Here is a 13,809-nt window from a genome sequence, read left to right as displayed (position 1 = left end):
AGCGGGGGTGTGGGCGGGGCTGTGGGCGGGGCTGGGAGCCGGGGCGGGCAGGACCGGGAGTGGAGCATCTGCGCGGGGACGGGCTGTGGGCCGGGGTCCGGGCCTGGGGGCGAGCCGGGGGCGGGGCGAGGTCGGGGTGGGCGGAGTCGGGGTCGGGGCAGGGGGCGTGGTGAAGGCGGGCCGGCCTCTCCCGCGCGGGGCTCGGCGCACACTGGGCTTTCCGCGCCGGGGCGGGTGTCTGCCGGGGCTCACCCAGGCGCACAGCACTCTGAGCTGCCCTCGAGCGCGGGCAGGAAGCCGGACCCTCGCCACCTGAGGCGACCTCACGCTCGGCGGGACCCGGAGCGGCACCTGTGGCTGCGCCCCGTGCGCCCCCCGGGCCATGGCGCACGTGGAGACGGCGGCTCCGAGCGCCTGCCTGGGCCGCCTGTGAGCCGGGGACCGGAGGAGGGAGCGGCGCGGCGCGGCGGGCACGATGCCTTTCCTTCCGGAGGCGGGGGCGGCGGGGCGCGCGGTGGCCCTGGCCCTGGTGCTGCTGTTCCTCGCCGTGTCAGCGGGCGCCAGCGCCCTGTTCCGCCTGCAGCCCGGCATGTGAGGAGCGGGGACGGGAGCGGGAGGGCTGGCGGGACGTCCGGAGCCCCGGAGCCCTGGGCGGCTTGTTCCCCGGGGCCCTGAGAACACGGGGCTCATTGCCTTAACGGGGGAGGGGGAGGTTAAGAGACAAGGGGCTGGGTCTGGGGGCGCTTCCGTGGCAGGACCACCCGGCCTCTCGCCTTCCCCTTCCTCGTCTGTCTTTTTAAATTTAATTTAATTTTATTAATTTATTTTTGGCTGCGTTGGGCCTTCGTTGCTGCGCACGGGCTTTCTCTAGTTGCGGCGAGCGGGGGCTGCTCTTCGTTGCGGTGCTCGGGCTTCTAATCGCGGTGGCTTCTCTTGTTGCGGAGCACGGGCTCTAGCCGTGCGGGCTTCAGTAGTTGCAGCATGCAGGCTCAGTAGTTGTGGCTCACAGGCTCTAGAGCACAGGCTCAGTAGTTGTGGCACATGGGCTTAGTTGCTCTGTGGCATATGTGGTATCTTCCCAGACCGGGGATCAAACCCGTGTCCCCTGCATTGGCAGGTGGATTCTCAACCACTGCGCCACCAGGGAAGCCCCCTCCTCTGTCTTAACTCTGCATCATGGGTTTGCAGGCTGGGTGGAACCTGCATCCTGCCGAGGTGAGGGAACCTGGGCAGGGTCCGGCCAGGGAGCTTGGAGAAGGCCAAGAGGAAGCAGCCTGTGCCTACTTCCTTCCAAAGCCTGCCTCCTGGGGCCTGGGGGCTGTGCCCGACAGGGGGCTGCTTGGGCTTGGTTTATGTGTTAAACACGTGGGCTTTGGGCCTGGGAGACAGAAGGCATTCAGTACCAGAACGGGCAGGAAGAGAGGGTCAGGGAGCCAGCCAAGATGAATTTAATTTTGAAAGATGATTCCCCAGTGGGCTGTTTAGCGGTCTGTTTCAAACAGCAAATCGATCCTTGTGTTGGCCTCAAAGGAAAACTGGTGCAAAGTGAGCCGGTCCGGAGGAGGAGGGGTGGGGGAGAGCTTGCTGGCAGCCCCCATCCCCGCGCTCCCTCAGGGTGCTGGGCCGGGGGCCCGCAGAGCTTGGAAAGGCAGCTGAGGGGCTGCAGAGGGGCAGCGAGGGGCCCAGGCTGAGGTTGGGGCTTCCTGTGCAGGGCTTGTCCCAAGGGCCCCGTGCACTTGGCCATACAGGAGGAAAGGACGGGCTTCCAGGCAGAGCTGCAGAAGGGACAAGTCCACGCCCCCTGGACCCTGGGTCTTGCTTTACTCCAAGAAGGAAGAGTTCCTCGTGGCCTTTTCAGAGGAGCGTGGTCTGGGGCCCCGAGTCCTGCCTCTCCATGTGACTTCTGCCCAGCATTGCTCTTTGCTGTGATCCCAGTGAGTTTAGTTTGTCCAAGGGAAGCTGTGGCCTCAGAAGGGATTATCACGGGGCATTTGGCCGCGCAGCCTGACTGCTCTTCACACGGTTGGCTGGGGATGTCCAGAGGCCCAGGCTCCCGGGAATCCCAGGGTGCTGGTCAGGGTGGACAGCTGCTCAGCCGTTGAGGACGTTGGGGATGGAGGGCTCTGCTCTAAGAGGGGCTTCTGCCCCAGTGCGCTTGTGGGGACCACTGATCGCCCTTCCGGGCCCCCGGTACTGAGCCTGTTCCCTGGGGTCTGCCCACTCATCCAGGGCTCTGGGAGGCCACTAGCCAGCCTGGGGAGGGCTTTCCACCAGCCGCTGGAGGATTGCAGGAGAGGTCAGCCTTCCTGCTGCTTGCTTTCTCCAAAGCCTCCTCCCCCTCCCCCCTCCTCCCCACCTCCCCCCCCACTCCTCCCCTCCCCCTCCCCTCCTCCTCTCCCCTTCCCCTCCTCCCTCCCCCTCCCCCCTTCTCCCCCCCCACCCCGCTCTTCAGATCCTTCAAGGCTCCTGTCCCTCCTCCTGGGGCGCCTCCCACCTGCCCTCTGGGGGCCTGTGCCCCTATTTCTCATCCTGGGGCGTTGTCCCTCCACTCTCTGATGCCCTCCTTGTGTTGAGTTCCGTGCCGCCTGCGAGCATACCTTCCCATTCCTGTCTGTAAGCACCTGCCAGGACCTGTGGTGGGGCCGCAGTGGGCACTGCTGGCTGGCTGAACAAGTGGGGGGCTGCTAGCTCTAGCTGCTAGACCCCCGAGAAACCTTGTGAACGGGCCCATTCCGCAGCTTGTTCTGTGCAGAAAGGAGGCGGGCGCCAGCGGACTCCTGGAGGTGCCAGAGTTGCCTCTTTGCTCCCCGCACCCCAGAGGGACAGGGGAGGGGGCCTGGAGAGCAGTGAGGGTCCCCGAAAGTCCTTTTCCTTGAAGGTCCCGTCGCCTGTGCCGCCCTTCCCTTCGCGGGCAGCCCCACCCTCTCTGGCCGGCTTAAAACCTCCATGGTGGGCCTGTGGGGAGGCAAAGGAGGAGGGTGCTCTACGGGGGCTCCCCCTGCCTGGCAGCCCCAGGGGCTCTGGGGTCCCGACAGCTGGGACGCAGGAGTGACGTGGCTGGTCCTTTGGCTCCTGCTGGCCCACGTGTCCAGATTCCAAACCGGCCAACGCTTACTTATTTATTTATTTACGTACGTCTCTGAGATGAATCTCTGCGGCCGTGGAAGGGTGCTGGCCTTTCTCCCTGGGGCCTGGACTGACCGCTGACTGTGTGTGGGGCTGGTCAACGCAGGGCTGTGGGAGCAGCGCCTGGGCACAGGGAGCTCTGACCAACCTGAGTGAGTCTGCAGAGCTCGGAGGAGACATCAGCTCACAGCACTGCTTCCCCCTGGGTTGGAGTCCTCTGGGCAGCTGTGCTTTGCAATCAGTTCGTTACATTGGCCCCTCCCATCCAGAGCGGGACAGGCCCTCCAAGCTCAAGTTCCTGCTTGCAAGTAACTCTTGGACCCACTGGCCCTGAGGGTTGGAACGGCCCCCATTCGCTGAGGCTGAGGCTTCCTCTGGCCATTCAAAGGCCCCTGCTCACCGGTCAGGGAGTTTGAAAGCTGAACTGTACTTTCAGTGGCCTGTGGGCAACTCCCAGTATCTGGGTCCTGCTTCCCCATCTCTCCTGGGGCTGAGGCTGATGGACGGAGGGAAAGGGCAGGGAAGGAGTACATCTATGGCCAGCTGCCTCACGCCAGGCCCTGCGTTTGCTGCTGGGCACGTGCTTGATGCTGTGATCAATTGTCCACTTGTCTGGTGGGGAGATCCGGGTGTCCAAGAGTGATCTGCCTGGGTCATGACATCCCTAGGACCCCGGAGCCTGTAAAAACAGACGTGACGGAGACGCTGCTCAGCGGCGCAGCCCCCTTCCTGGACCAGGGGGTGTGTGCAGCCAGGCTTCCCCAGCGGCGCAAGGCCAGCTGCCCCGCTTCCCTGCCCCGGTGTTCCCCACCCTCACCCTGGTGCCTTGTGGGCCCAGGAACTGCCCACCCTGGAGGGACGCTTCTCGTGCCCACCCTCACCTCCAGCTCCAGGCGAAGGCCACCAGCCTCCAGGAGCCCTGCTCTGCCCCGGGGAGTAGATGGCCCGACAGCTGGGATGAGTACCCCCTCCGCCCAAGCTGTGTTCACTTTGTAGCTGGGAAATTGCCTTCCCTCCCCGCAGATGGGCAGCTGGATCCAACTTCAGGAGCAGAGGGGCCCGAGCAGGGACTTCTGCTCCACCTCAGGGATCTTTCCTGTGCCCTCGTCCCACTGGCCTCTTTGTTTCCTCCTCGGCTCTCCCTCCCCCATCCCACTTCCTCCCTCCTTCCAAATGGAAAAGCCAGCTACGCTTGTGCTTCTGAGGTGCCAGAAGCTTCCCAGAGGAGAAAATCATTCCAGCGCGAGCCCCTCCTCCCTTTAACCGTTTTCAGGGATGTGGAGAGCGAGGTGCGACCAGAGGGAAAACCTGGCATCCTGGAAGCCAGGTGGCCCTGCAGGCCTGGGAGACCAGAGTCACGCAGGTGCCTTGGGGGGGCGGGGACAGGGCGGGCAGCGGACGGGAGAGTGACCAGAGCACGCGTACCGGAAAGGCTGCTGTGTGGCCTCGCTGTGGTCATCTCGCTGGTTAGCGGCGGCCCTCGTGGCTGAGGTCTGAGGGGTCCAGGAAGGAGGGGGCCCTTCAGAGGAGAGCAGCAGCCCCTACTCTGGGGTTTTCTGCCAGGCGCCAACTTCCCGAGCTCCGTGCGGGGCGGTTCTCCTGCTGACCGAGTGGCCAGACCTGCTCCCCCCGCAGCCCCCCTGAGATGATGGACCCCTGTGAGCCATGGCGTGCCCTCCCCAAGGCCCTGACAAGGCACGCTGCGTGCTGAGCTGGGTCGGCGTATGTACGGGAATGGTGGTGACATCCCAGGGGATGTGGGGCCTCGTGACCCAGAGACACAGGGACGTGCCAGATTCCAGACACGTGTGCTCTTGTGTCAGGAGCCCTCGAGGCACCTGCTGCCCCCTTCATAGGTGCTGAGGCCGAGGTGCAGAGAGGGTCAGTAACCTTCCTCAGGCCGCATAGCGGGCCCCAGGCCTGGGTTGTTGGCTCCAGAGCCTGTGTTTGTAACTGTCCTCGGAACGTGTCGCCTCCATCCTCACAGGCCACCCACGGCTCGGGGGGCTACTTCAGGGTCCAGGCCAGGCCCTGCAGCCTGGAGGCTCAGAGGCCATCGGGCCTAAGCTCTCCCTTCCCTTCATCCTCTCCTCCCTGCCCCCGCGGGAAGAGAGCGGAGACTTGATGTCTGCGTGCTGGGCAGAGGCGGGGGTGAGAGTTGGGAGCAGACATGATGCTGTACTTGCAGCAGTTCACTGGGGCCTGATCTTGGTTTGCAAATGGCAGTTCCTCCTGGGCCTGTCTCTCCTGGAGGCACCTACGAGGCCACCTGCCCTGGCCGACGGGAGCCTTCTCTGTGCCGGCTCAGTGAGCCCTCACGACACCCTGCGAGGCCAGTGCCACGAGTCCTCACCTGCCAGGGCGCACCCGAGGCTCAGGGAGGTCCCCTGGCTTGTGTGTCTCATGCTTGTGCCCCAGCTTGGGGCGTCTCGGAAGCAGGGAGAGTCGGGGCTAGAGAACGCCAGGGTCAGAGTCAGACGGACTCAGGGTCGAGTCGTCACTGTTCCCAGGACCTCCACGTCCCCTGTTTGCGGGGCAGTGGCCTCTACGCTTTGGGGTCTTGGCAGGGTTGGAGGGGTGCTCCGGGCGGCGTGGCCCACGTGAGGGGGAGGGTCAGGCGTGGCCCTGGGAGCCCCTCCTTCTTCCCCTGAGCATCCGCTCCCTCAAGGCCAGGCCTGTGCAGGCCTGGGGTGGGCACCGGGCTGGGTGCCCTGCCACGGGGCCCGGCCTCGGGTCTGGACGGCTGGGTACCCGAGGGTGAGCACGCAGGGGGGTTGGTGTTGGTGACAAGAGTGCTGACCGTCTGTCTGTGTCCCAGGCCCAACGTGTGTGCGGAGCGGGAGCTGACCCTGGTGGGCCGTCGCCAGCCCTGCGTGCAGGCCTTCAGCCGCATGGTGCCCGTGTGGAGGCCGGGCTGCGGGCGGCGGGACTGGTGTGTCGGCCACAAACGCAGGTGCGTGCAGGGCTCCCCGGGTCCCCTGGGGGGTGGGGGCTGCTCACACGCAGAGCAGCATGGACCACTCAGGCGGAGGGGTGGCCGGGCCGTCCGGGTCTCAGGGCACAGGCACCGCCCCCGCCCCGTCACTGAAGCCCCACACCTGAGGTCGAGGCCTCTGACAACCTTGGGGTGTGGCCGCCGTGGGGGCTCTTCCCGGGCTGTAAGCGCCTGCTCGGCGGCCACCTGGGGCCCTGGTGGGTGGGGGAGGACCCCGTGGGGAGGGGGCCTCGGAGGGGAAGGGGGAGACTCTGCGGGACAGGAGGCGACCCTGCAGGGAGAGGTACTGACCACGCAAGAGGGTGAAAAGCGGGGCGCCCAGCCTGCCGAGGTCCTGGCTGGAGGCTGCAGCTGCTCTCTGACCCCAAGCCCGTGCGAAGCCTTTATTGCTCGAGACTTTATTTCACGATCAAATGGAGGAGTGTCTGCCTCTCTCTCTTCTCTCTATAGACTCGGGTTCTGGCGTCCGCCTGGTTGCAGAGCTGGGTGGGGTGGGGTGGCGAGGGGATTCCGTCGTTGGGGAGGAGGACTGAGTCCTCCGACGGGAGTGTGCTGTCCAGCCACACGTCTTCGGGCCGTGAACCTGCTGGGCCCCCCCCGCAGCAGGGTGGGGGGCGGCCTTAGTTTTAAACGTTTGCTGTATGACTCGTACACGTGCAGAACGGAGAGACGGGGCAGTTACGTCTCAGCGTGGTTCTCAGCTGGTGGCGGTTCGTCTCCCTGCTGGCGACCTTGGCGGTGTCTGGAGAGTTTGGGTTGTGAGGGGTGGACTGGAAGGATGGGGCAGGTGGAGGCAAGGATGGCCCTTCCACCACGAAGGTCCCGCCCCAGGGTCAGGAGGGCCGAGGCTGGGCCACGGCCAACAAGAAGGAGAAATTACCACCATCGTTTCCCAGAGACGTGCATCTTCCAGTCTGTCCTTCCCAGCTTCCACACTCGCGTGGATGTAGGTGGATTTGCTAAACGGGTATCAGGTCATGTCAGCTGCCACCCCCCTCCCGCGCCCCGCCCCCCAACTTGTGAAAGGGCGCTCTTTTGGAAGCAACCAGAAGCCCTGTGGTCCCTGGGCTGGAGAGTGGAGTGGGTGGCCGTGCTGCGGAGGCCCCTGTCACTGGCTGTCAGACCGTTTCTCCAGGCTGGCCTGGGCAGGGCGGGGGACAGCGTTTCCAAGGTGGCTGGTGCCTCAGCTTCCTGGCGGGGAGTCCAGGCGCTGGGGAGGCCGTGTGCAGCCTGGGGCAGGGGTGTGTGTTCTGGGTCGCAGTTTCCTGGGAAGGCTCGGGAGGGCCTCTGGGGTCCTGTCCTTGCACTGCCCAGTCCGAGTGTCAGGGACCCTCCCTCCCAAAACCCAGCAGGGCTGCCGCAGTTCCGCGGGAGCAGTGCGGGCCCCTGGCTCCGTGGTGGCCACCGTCCCGTGCGCCTGGCTCCAGGCTGGAGCCGGGCTCCACCTTCCTCTGCTGGGCTGTTCTCGCTCCAGGTGAGCGAGGTTGCCTCCCCGCCCCGGTGCTCATGGCGGTCAGCGTCCTGCAGCGTTTCCTGGCGTCAGTGGCCAGTGTTTGTGGGGGTCCCGGCCTTGTCAGCGTGTTGTGTGCCCCCACGACGCCTGTGGCCGCGCCTGCCGTTCCAGCTGTGCAAGGTTTCCAAAATGCCTCGCGCAGCTGTGGCCCTCCAGTGGCCGTCGAGGCTGTGGGCTCCGTCGCTGGCCCGCTCCTCTCCGTCCTTCAGTAACCCACAGAGGCTCCGGCTTCCCCGTGAAGCCTGCCCCGAGCCCCAGCCCTCCCTCCTCCGCGGCCAGACCAGCGTCCAGCCCTCCTTGGTCCGTGTCACTTCTCCTCGCCTATCAGGAGCGTGTCCGCAGAGGCCCCAGCATCCCACGTGCTCTGGGAAACACGCTGGTGCCGAGCCACCCTCCTGCTTCTGCCGGCACCTCCCCTGGGCCCATGCCCGCAGCCGGGCGTGGATGGGGGAGGGGCCAGGCTGCATCTCAGCAGCGAGGGCGGGAGGCCGGCCCCTCCTCTCCCCCACACCCAGCCAGTGTGGGTGCAACCTCTGAGGGCCCTGCCGTCTGAGGAGCTGCATTTAGAGGCAGCACGCTCTGTACCCCACGATTTGACTGCACCCCAACTTGTACCAGCTCAGGGTTACCCTCCCTCCCCTGGACAGACAGGAAGCCCCTCCTCTCTGGAGCTCCCGGGGGGGGCGGCCAGCAAACGAGGGCTCACGTGGGCCAAACCTCGCTCTGGGGTCAGACTCTGTCGAGCCTCTGTTCCCCGACCGCGGAGCGGGCGCATCAGGCCTGGATTGCAGCTGGGGGAGGATTATGTAACCAGCCACGGGCCAGGCCACACATGTGGCTGCTACGTGGCAGCTGCAGTGACTCCCACTTCCAATTTCTGGGCTGGTGGGCCTGCTGCGTGGCCCTGGCAGGGCCATGTGGGGTGACACGGGGCTCTCTCCTGGCCCAGAGCAGGCGAGGTGATACCTGACAGACTGGATGAGGACGTCAGGGGGCTTGCTGCCCCCCTCCCCATAGTGGGCATCTCCCCAACAAACCCGCCAGTACAGGCTGCCCCAGGGTGAGGGAGCTTGGGCCATGCGCCCCCTGGGGGGCAGGAAGGAAGCGGGGTGGGGAGGGAGAGGATGCTCGGAGCACGGAGCCCACATGTGGGCTCCCACCAGGCCCCTCCCCCCTGATCCCGCTGCGCTGGGGCCTGGGCTTTGCGGAGGCTGCATAAGGTGGAGTGGACACCAGCCTGGTAGCCACGCCCCCCTGTCCACCTGGCCCTGCAGGAACCAGCTCCTGGCCGTGGCCGGAGCTCCTGTGACTCTCCCATGGGAGGTGTCCCATATGAGCTGCAGGGGGCAAGGGCTGGCTCTCAGGCCCAGCGGGGGCTGCAGGCTGACCCGCTGTCTCCAAGGGTCACTAACTTTAGGGGATGCTGGGGAGGGCGGAAGATGGGCCCAGCTGGCCCGTCTTCCTGGTGACGGAGAGGAACAGCACGTAGCCCAGGGAAAGGGGAAATATTTACGACGGAAGGGCCCAGACACCATCCGCCGTGCCAGACATTGTCCACCACTGTGGTCGGTCTCTCTCCAGGCAACTGGTTTCATGTCCTGCCAGAGTGGTGTTGTGCACAGTCCCCCGAGCTGCCCGTACGCAGTGACGTGCGCACGTTCACACTTCCGGGAAGCGCCCTGGTGGTTTGGTGGGGTCCAGGTCCCCCGGCGGCCACGGGCTTCACGCCACTCCCGAGGGCCGGGAAGAGCAAGCTGGGGGCAGGGGTGCCCATGTCTCCAGGTGTCCATGACCTGGAGACGGCAGCCCAGCCCCTTCCACTGCTCCTGGGGCCTCCAGGGCCCTCGACCCAACTGCCGTTGGCCAAGCCCCAGGTCGCCAGTCCTACAGATGGCAGTGGGCGCAGGGGTGCTGTGCCTGGAGGGTGGGCCCTGGGTTGTCCCCTCCCCTCCTCCCGTTCCTCCGCTCTCTGTCCCTCTCCCTCCCTCCCTCTCCCCCCAACATCCCCTTGACCAGGCTTGTCACTGTAGACACAGGGACCTCACAGCCGTGGACCCCAGGGCCTGTGCTGAGCCCTGGGTCCTGTATGAGTTTCCTGTTGCTGCTGTAACAAATTATGACAAACTGAGGGCTAAAAACAACAGGGATTTACTCTCTCACAGTCTGGAGGTTAGAAATCTGAGGTCAAGGTGTGGGCAAGGGTGGTCCCTTCTGGAGGCTTGGTCGGAGGGTCTGTTCCAGGCCTCTCCCCGCTCCTGTGATGACTGGCCATCCTTGGCACTCCTGGGCTGGTGGCGGCATCACCCCAGTCTCTGCCTCTGTGGTCGCCTGGCCTTCTCCCTCTGTCTGTGTCCACAGTTCCCTCTTCTTATGAGGACACCGGCCATTGGCCTAGGGCCCACCCTAAGCCGGTACGCTGGCCTCGTCTTAACTTGAGGACATCTGCAAGACCCTATTTCCAAATAAGGCCACCTTCACAGGTTCCGGGTGGGCGTGGATTTGGGGACTCCGCTTGGGGTCGGGGCAGGCGGGACAGTTAGCCGTCCATCTTCCTGACCATCACCAGATGGAGGTGGAGGTTGTCTGGGCTGGGGTGTCAGGAGGGGCAGCCAGGGTGGCTTCCCCGGGAGGTTGGCAGGGGTGTCAGGCAGATCCTTGCGTTGCTTAACCCACTCTCCGAAGAAGCAGAAGCAGAGGTTTCCAGAAGGGACCCAGGAGCCCTGGCGTTTGGGTGCAGCTGGAGGGAGGTGGGTGGGGGGCTGAGTAGGAGCGGGGCACCCCCTACCCCCCACCCTGGCTTCTGCTCCAGGTTCATGGTTGCAGGCGAGTCCGGGGCTGGGCAATGCCCGGAGAAGCAGGGCAGAGGCCAGGGCTGCACTGGCAGAGGTGGCCCTGAATGGCTGGGCTTACAGGGGCAATCTGCATTTGGGGAGGGGATAGACAGGAGGCCCTTACCCCTCTGGGTGGTGAGGCCGGTCTCTCTCTGGTGCGTGGGCACCACCTTCCTGCGGCCACTCCCCATGCCAGGCCCCAGGCTGGCTGGATCAGCTGCCTGCTTCCAGCTTCTCCTTCCAGCTCTGCTCAGCCTTTGTGAGGCCGTACCTCTCCCATCAGAGCAGGAACCAGCCTTGGACCCGGGCCACCCTCCTCCAGGAAGCCCTCCTGCCTGCTCCCTTCTGACCTCAGGGCTGTGTGCTCACACACTCGGGTCCTCCTGCTGCTGCCCACCGTTGCTTCACCCCCATCAGCCTGTCTCCCTCGGGCAGCCCTTGGTGGGGGAAGGGATCCCTCCTCGGGGACGCCCCAGGACAGGCCCGCCACCAGCCTCCTTGGTGCACGGGTGGGCCGAGAGCCTGGGGTGCGGCCCGCCCAGCACTGGGCACCTTGGCCCACGGGGCTCATTCCAGGAGCCACTCTCGCTCCCAGGTTGGACACTGGGTCTGACCCCCAGACCCTCGCAGACTGGTTTGGTGATGAGAGCCACGTGTGGGGCACGATGCCTGTTCTGAGGCTGGCTCAGAGCCGGGACCACCCTGGGGGTGGAGAGGGAAGGGGCGGCGTGTCGCCCTGTTGCTGGTTCCAGGACAGCTGTCCACCCCTCCCCGCCGCTGCCCCCAGTGGCCCCTCGTTCACCTGGTGCGGCCGCGGGATGCAGACCTTCCGCCCACCTCCGTGCCTTAACCTGCTCGGCTGTGAAATGGGGACAGTGGGAGAATCGGTCTGGGGGACTGGGTGCGGTGAGAGCCGAACGCATCGGGCAGAAGTGCCTCTAGCCGTGGTCCCTCGACGGTAACGCCCCCCTTTTCCCTTCTCTCCTAGAACTGTCTACTACACGGGCTACAGGCAGGTGTACGCCACGGAGGCCCAGACCGTGTTGCGGTGCTGCCCGGGGTGGAACCAGCAGCCCGGAGACCAGGGCTGCCTCTCCTGTGAGTGCCCGGCAGCCCCGCCCCGCCCCCCTCCTGCCGCAGATGCCGCAGCCTCCCGTCCAGTCTAACGGGATGCGGCTCCTGAGCGGTGTGGGAGACCTCAGGGCCTCTCTCTCGGCCACTCTGCTCGCCAGAGGCTGCTTGAGTGACATAACGAAGAAGGCCCAGTGAGTCCTCCAGCCCCGACGCTGGCCGGAGCCGCGGAAGGAGAGGCTGGCGGGGGCGCCGAGCTGGAGGGTGGGGGGCCGTCTGCTGGTGCCCAAGTGCCCGGCACCGGGGAGGGGTCCGAGGATAGCTCCGGGGCCGTGGGTTGGCGCCAGTGGGCTCAGACGCCCCTGAGCTCGGTGTGGCGTCGGCGTTATGGAGCGTGAGCCCCTGTCCTGCCTGTCCCGCCTGCCCCGCCTGTCCTCGCCCCGCCTGCCCCGCCTCCCCACGCCCCGCCTGTCCTGCCTGCCCACGCCCCGCCTGCCCACGCCCCGTGCTGTGGGTCCGTCCTTCCCCCTCACCAGCGTCCTGGGCCTCAGCCTCCTCGTCCGCTGCCTCCTTCAAAGAGGGAGGTCCTGACAGATGCGGGGTGGGGGGGGTAGCCCCTGAGCATCCGCACATGACCGTGGGCAGCCTCTGCTGCAGACTCGGGGACGGGGACCGAGAGGGGCTGGAATCGGGTTCTGATCTTAGCGGCTGGCTGTGAAGCCTCTGCTTCGTAAAAGGAATGGGCGTGGCTTGGAGTCCAGCTGTAGGGTGTTTGGGAAGGGCTCCCGGCCTGCGGGTGTGGGCACAGGTGGGCCAGCAGGGGAGACTGACTGGGTGCGAAGAGGCCGTGTCCCTCCTCTGGAGAGGTCTGCCCACCCAGGGGTCAGGCCTCCCCTGAACCGGTGCCGTGGCATCTGGACAGGGTGAGACCGGGCTGCACTGTGAGGGGTGGCGGGTCATGGTTCCCCACAGAGCGGGTTAACCACGGGTGGGCCGTTCTGTGCCTGGGGTGGGAACCGGACTTCAGGGGTCACGTCCCCGCCTGTTCTCCGGCCCCCGGGGGCCCATAGACGGAGGCCACAGATGCCCTTTGTGAGCTCCAGCGGGAAAGTAAAAGCTGTGGCCATGTTTGTCCAGGAGAGGAAATGAGGAATTCTCCCCAGGAAGGGAGGCGGGGGGCCGGGTGGACGCCGGCCAGCGGCCCCCGGGTGCGAGTGTCCAGCTCTGACTGCGGCCTTTCTCTCTGTGGCTCTCATCTCTACAGCGATGACCTGTGGAGGAGAGGAGGTGGGGTCTAGGCCTGCGTCCCCCCGGGTTTGTGAGGGAGAGTGTGGCCTCTCGCGCCCAGGGAGGGGCGTGGGTGCACCTGCGCGTGTCTGGCCTGGGGTGGGGACCCTCTGGGCTTGGCTTCCTGGGCAGGGGGAGGGGCAGGTGCAGGTCCAGGTTCGCCTGGCAGTTTTCCCACAATTATCGTCTGCTGCGCACCCCTGAACTGGGGTTTGGTGACCCTTGGGGTCACCTGTGTCTTGGAGTGACCATCCCAGGTTGGGTGAGGGGAGCGGGAGGGCCAAGAGCCGTCCGGACCCCAGGAGGCCCACTGCGGAGACGGTCCAAGTGCTGGCTTTTCAGGAACGGAGGCAAGCATTGGGTCAGGTCCGTAGTGCCAGGGGCCACGACAGTCTCACCCCTAGCCTGGTGGGCCTGTCCTGTGGTTCTGCCTGTGCCCCTGGCCGCAATGGTCGAGTTGGCTCTGCCCTGGACTGGCCGGCCGGCAGGAGGGGGGATGCAGCCACGCCGCTCGGCGAGTGGGTCCTGAACCAGCCCAGGACTGACCTTTGGGGTTTCTCAGCCGTGGGGAGGGCTCTCGGCCGGGACCCTCCCAGGGCAGCCTGGGCCTTGCGGCTGGCTGGGGGCAGGGCTGGGGCGGTGGGGAAATGGGGGGATCTCGGCTGCTGAGTCAGGCCCTGGGGGTCCAGGAGACGCGGGACAGGGTCCCCACGTGTGTCCTGAACTTGAGGCCCTGGCTTTCTTGGTTGGTTGTTTTTAAGAACTCATTTTTAGGGCAGGATTTACTTATTTATGTATCTGGCTTTTATCTGTTTTTTTTTTAACAATCTAGGAAGCCCTGTGATCTGGCCTCTCGGGGCACTCACTTGTCCCCCAAGTGTCTGGGTGGCCAGCGTGTGAGGGTAGGTGGCGGTTCACACGGGGCAGGGCAAGAGCCCAGGATCCTGCCCTCAGCCCCGGCTCATTGGTTCATTCGTTCATTTTTT

General features: G+C 65.7%; 1 protein-coding gene across 1 annotated transcript in view; it reads left to right on the top strand.

Annotated features, from left to right (window-relative positions):
• Positions 1–475: 475 nt before the first annotated feature.
• Positions 476–13,809, top strand: part of MEGF6 (multiple EGF like domains 6) — a 97,304-nt gene continuing 83,970 nt past the window's right edge. The window contains exons 1-3 of the mRNA XM_060027015.2: positions 476–591; positions 5,945–6,079; positions 11,454–11,563. Coding sequence (XP_059882998.1) covers positions 476–591; positions 5,945–6,079; positions 11,454–11,563 — 361 coding nt within the window. The remainder of the gene's footprint in view (positions 592–5,944; positions 6,080–11,453; positions 11,564–13,809) is intronic.

This window comes from Delphinus delphis, chromosome 1, assembly GCF_949987515.2.
Source record: "Delphinus delphis chromosome 1, mDelDel1.2, whole genome shotgun sequence".
NCBI lineage: Eukaryota > Metazoa > Chordata > Mammalia > Artiodactyla > Delphinidae > Delphinus > Delphinus delphis.
The sequence above is the reverse complement of the archived record's forward strand: the minus strand, read 5'-3'. Positions and strand labels throughout refer to the sequence as shown.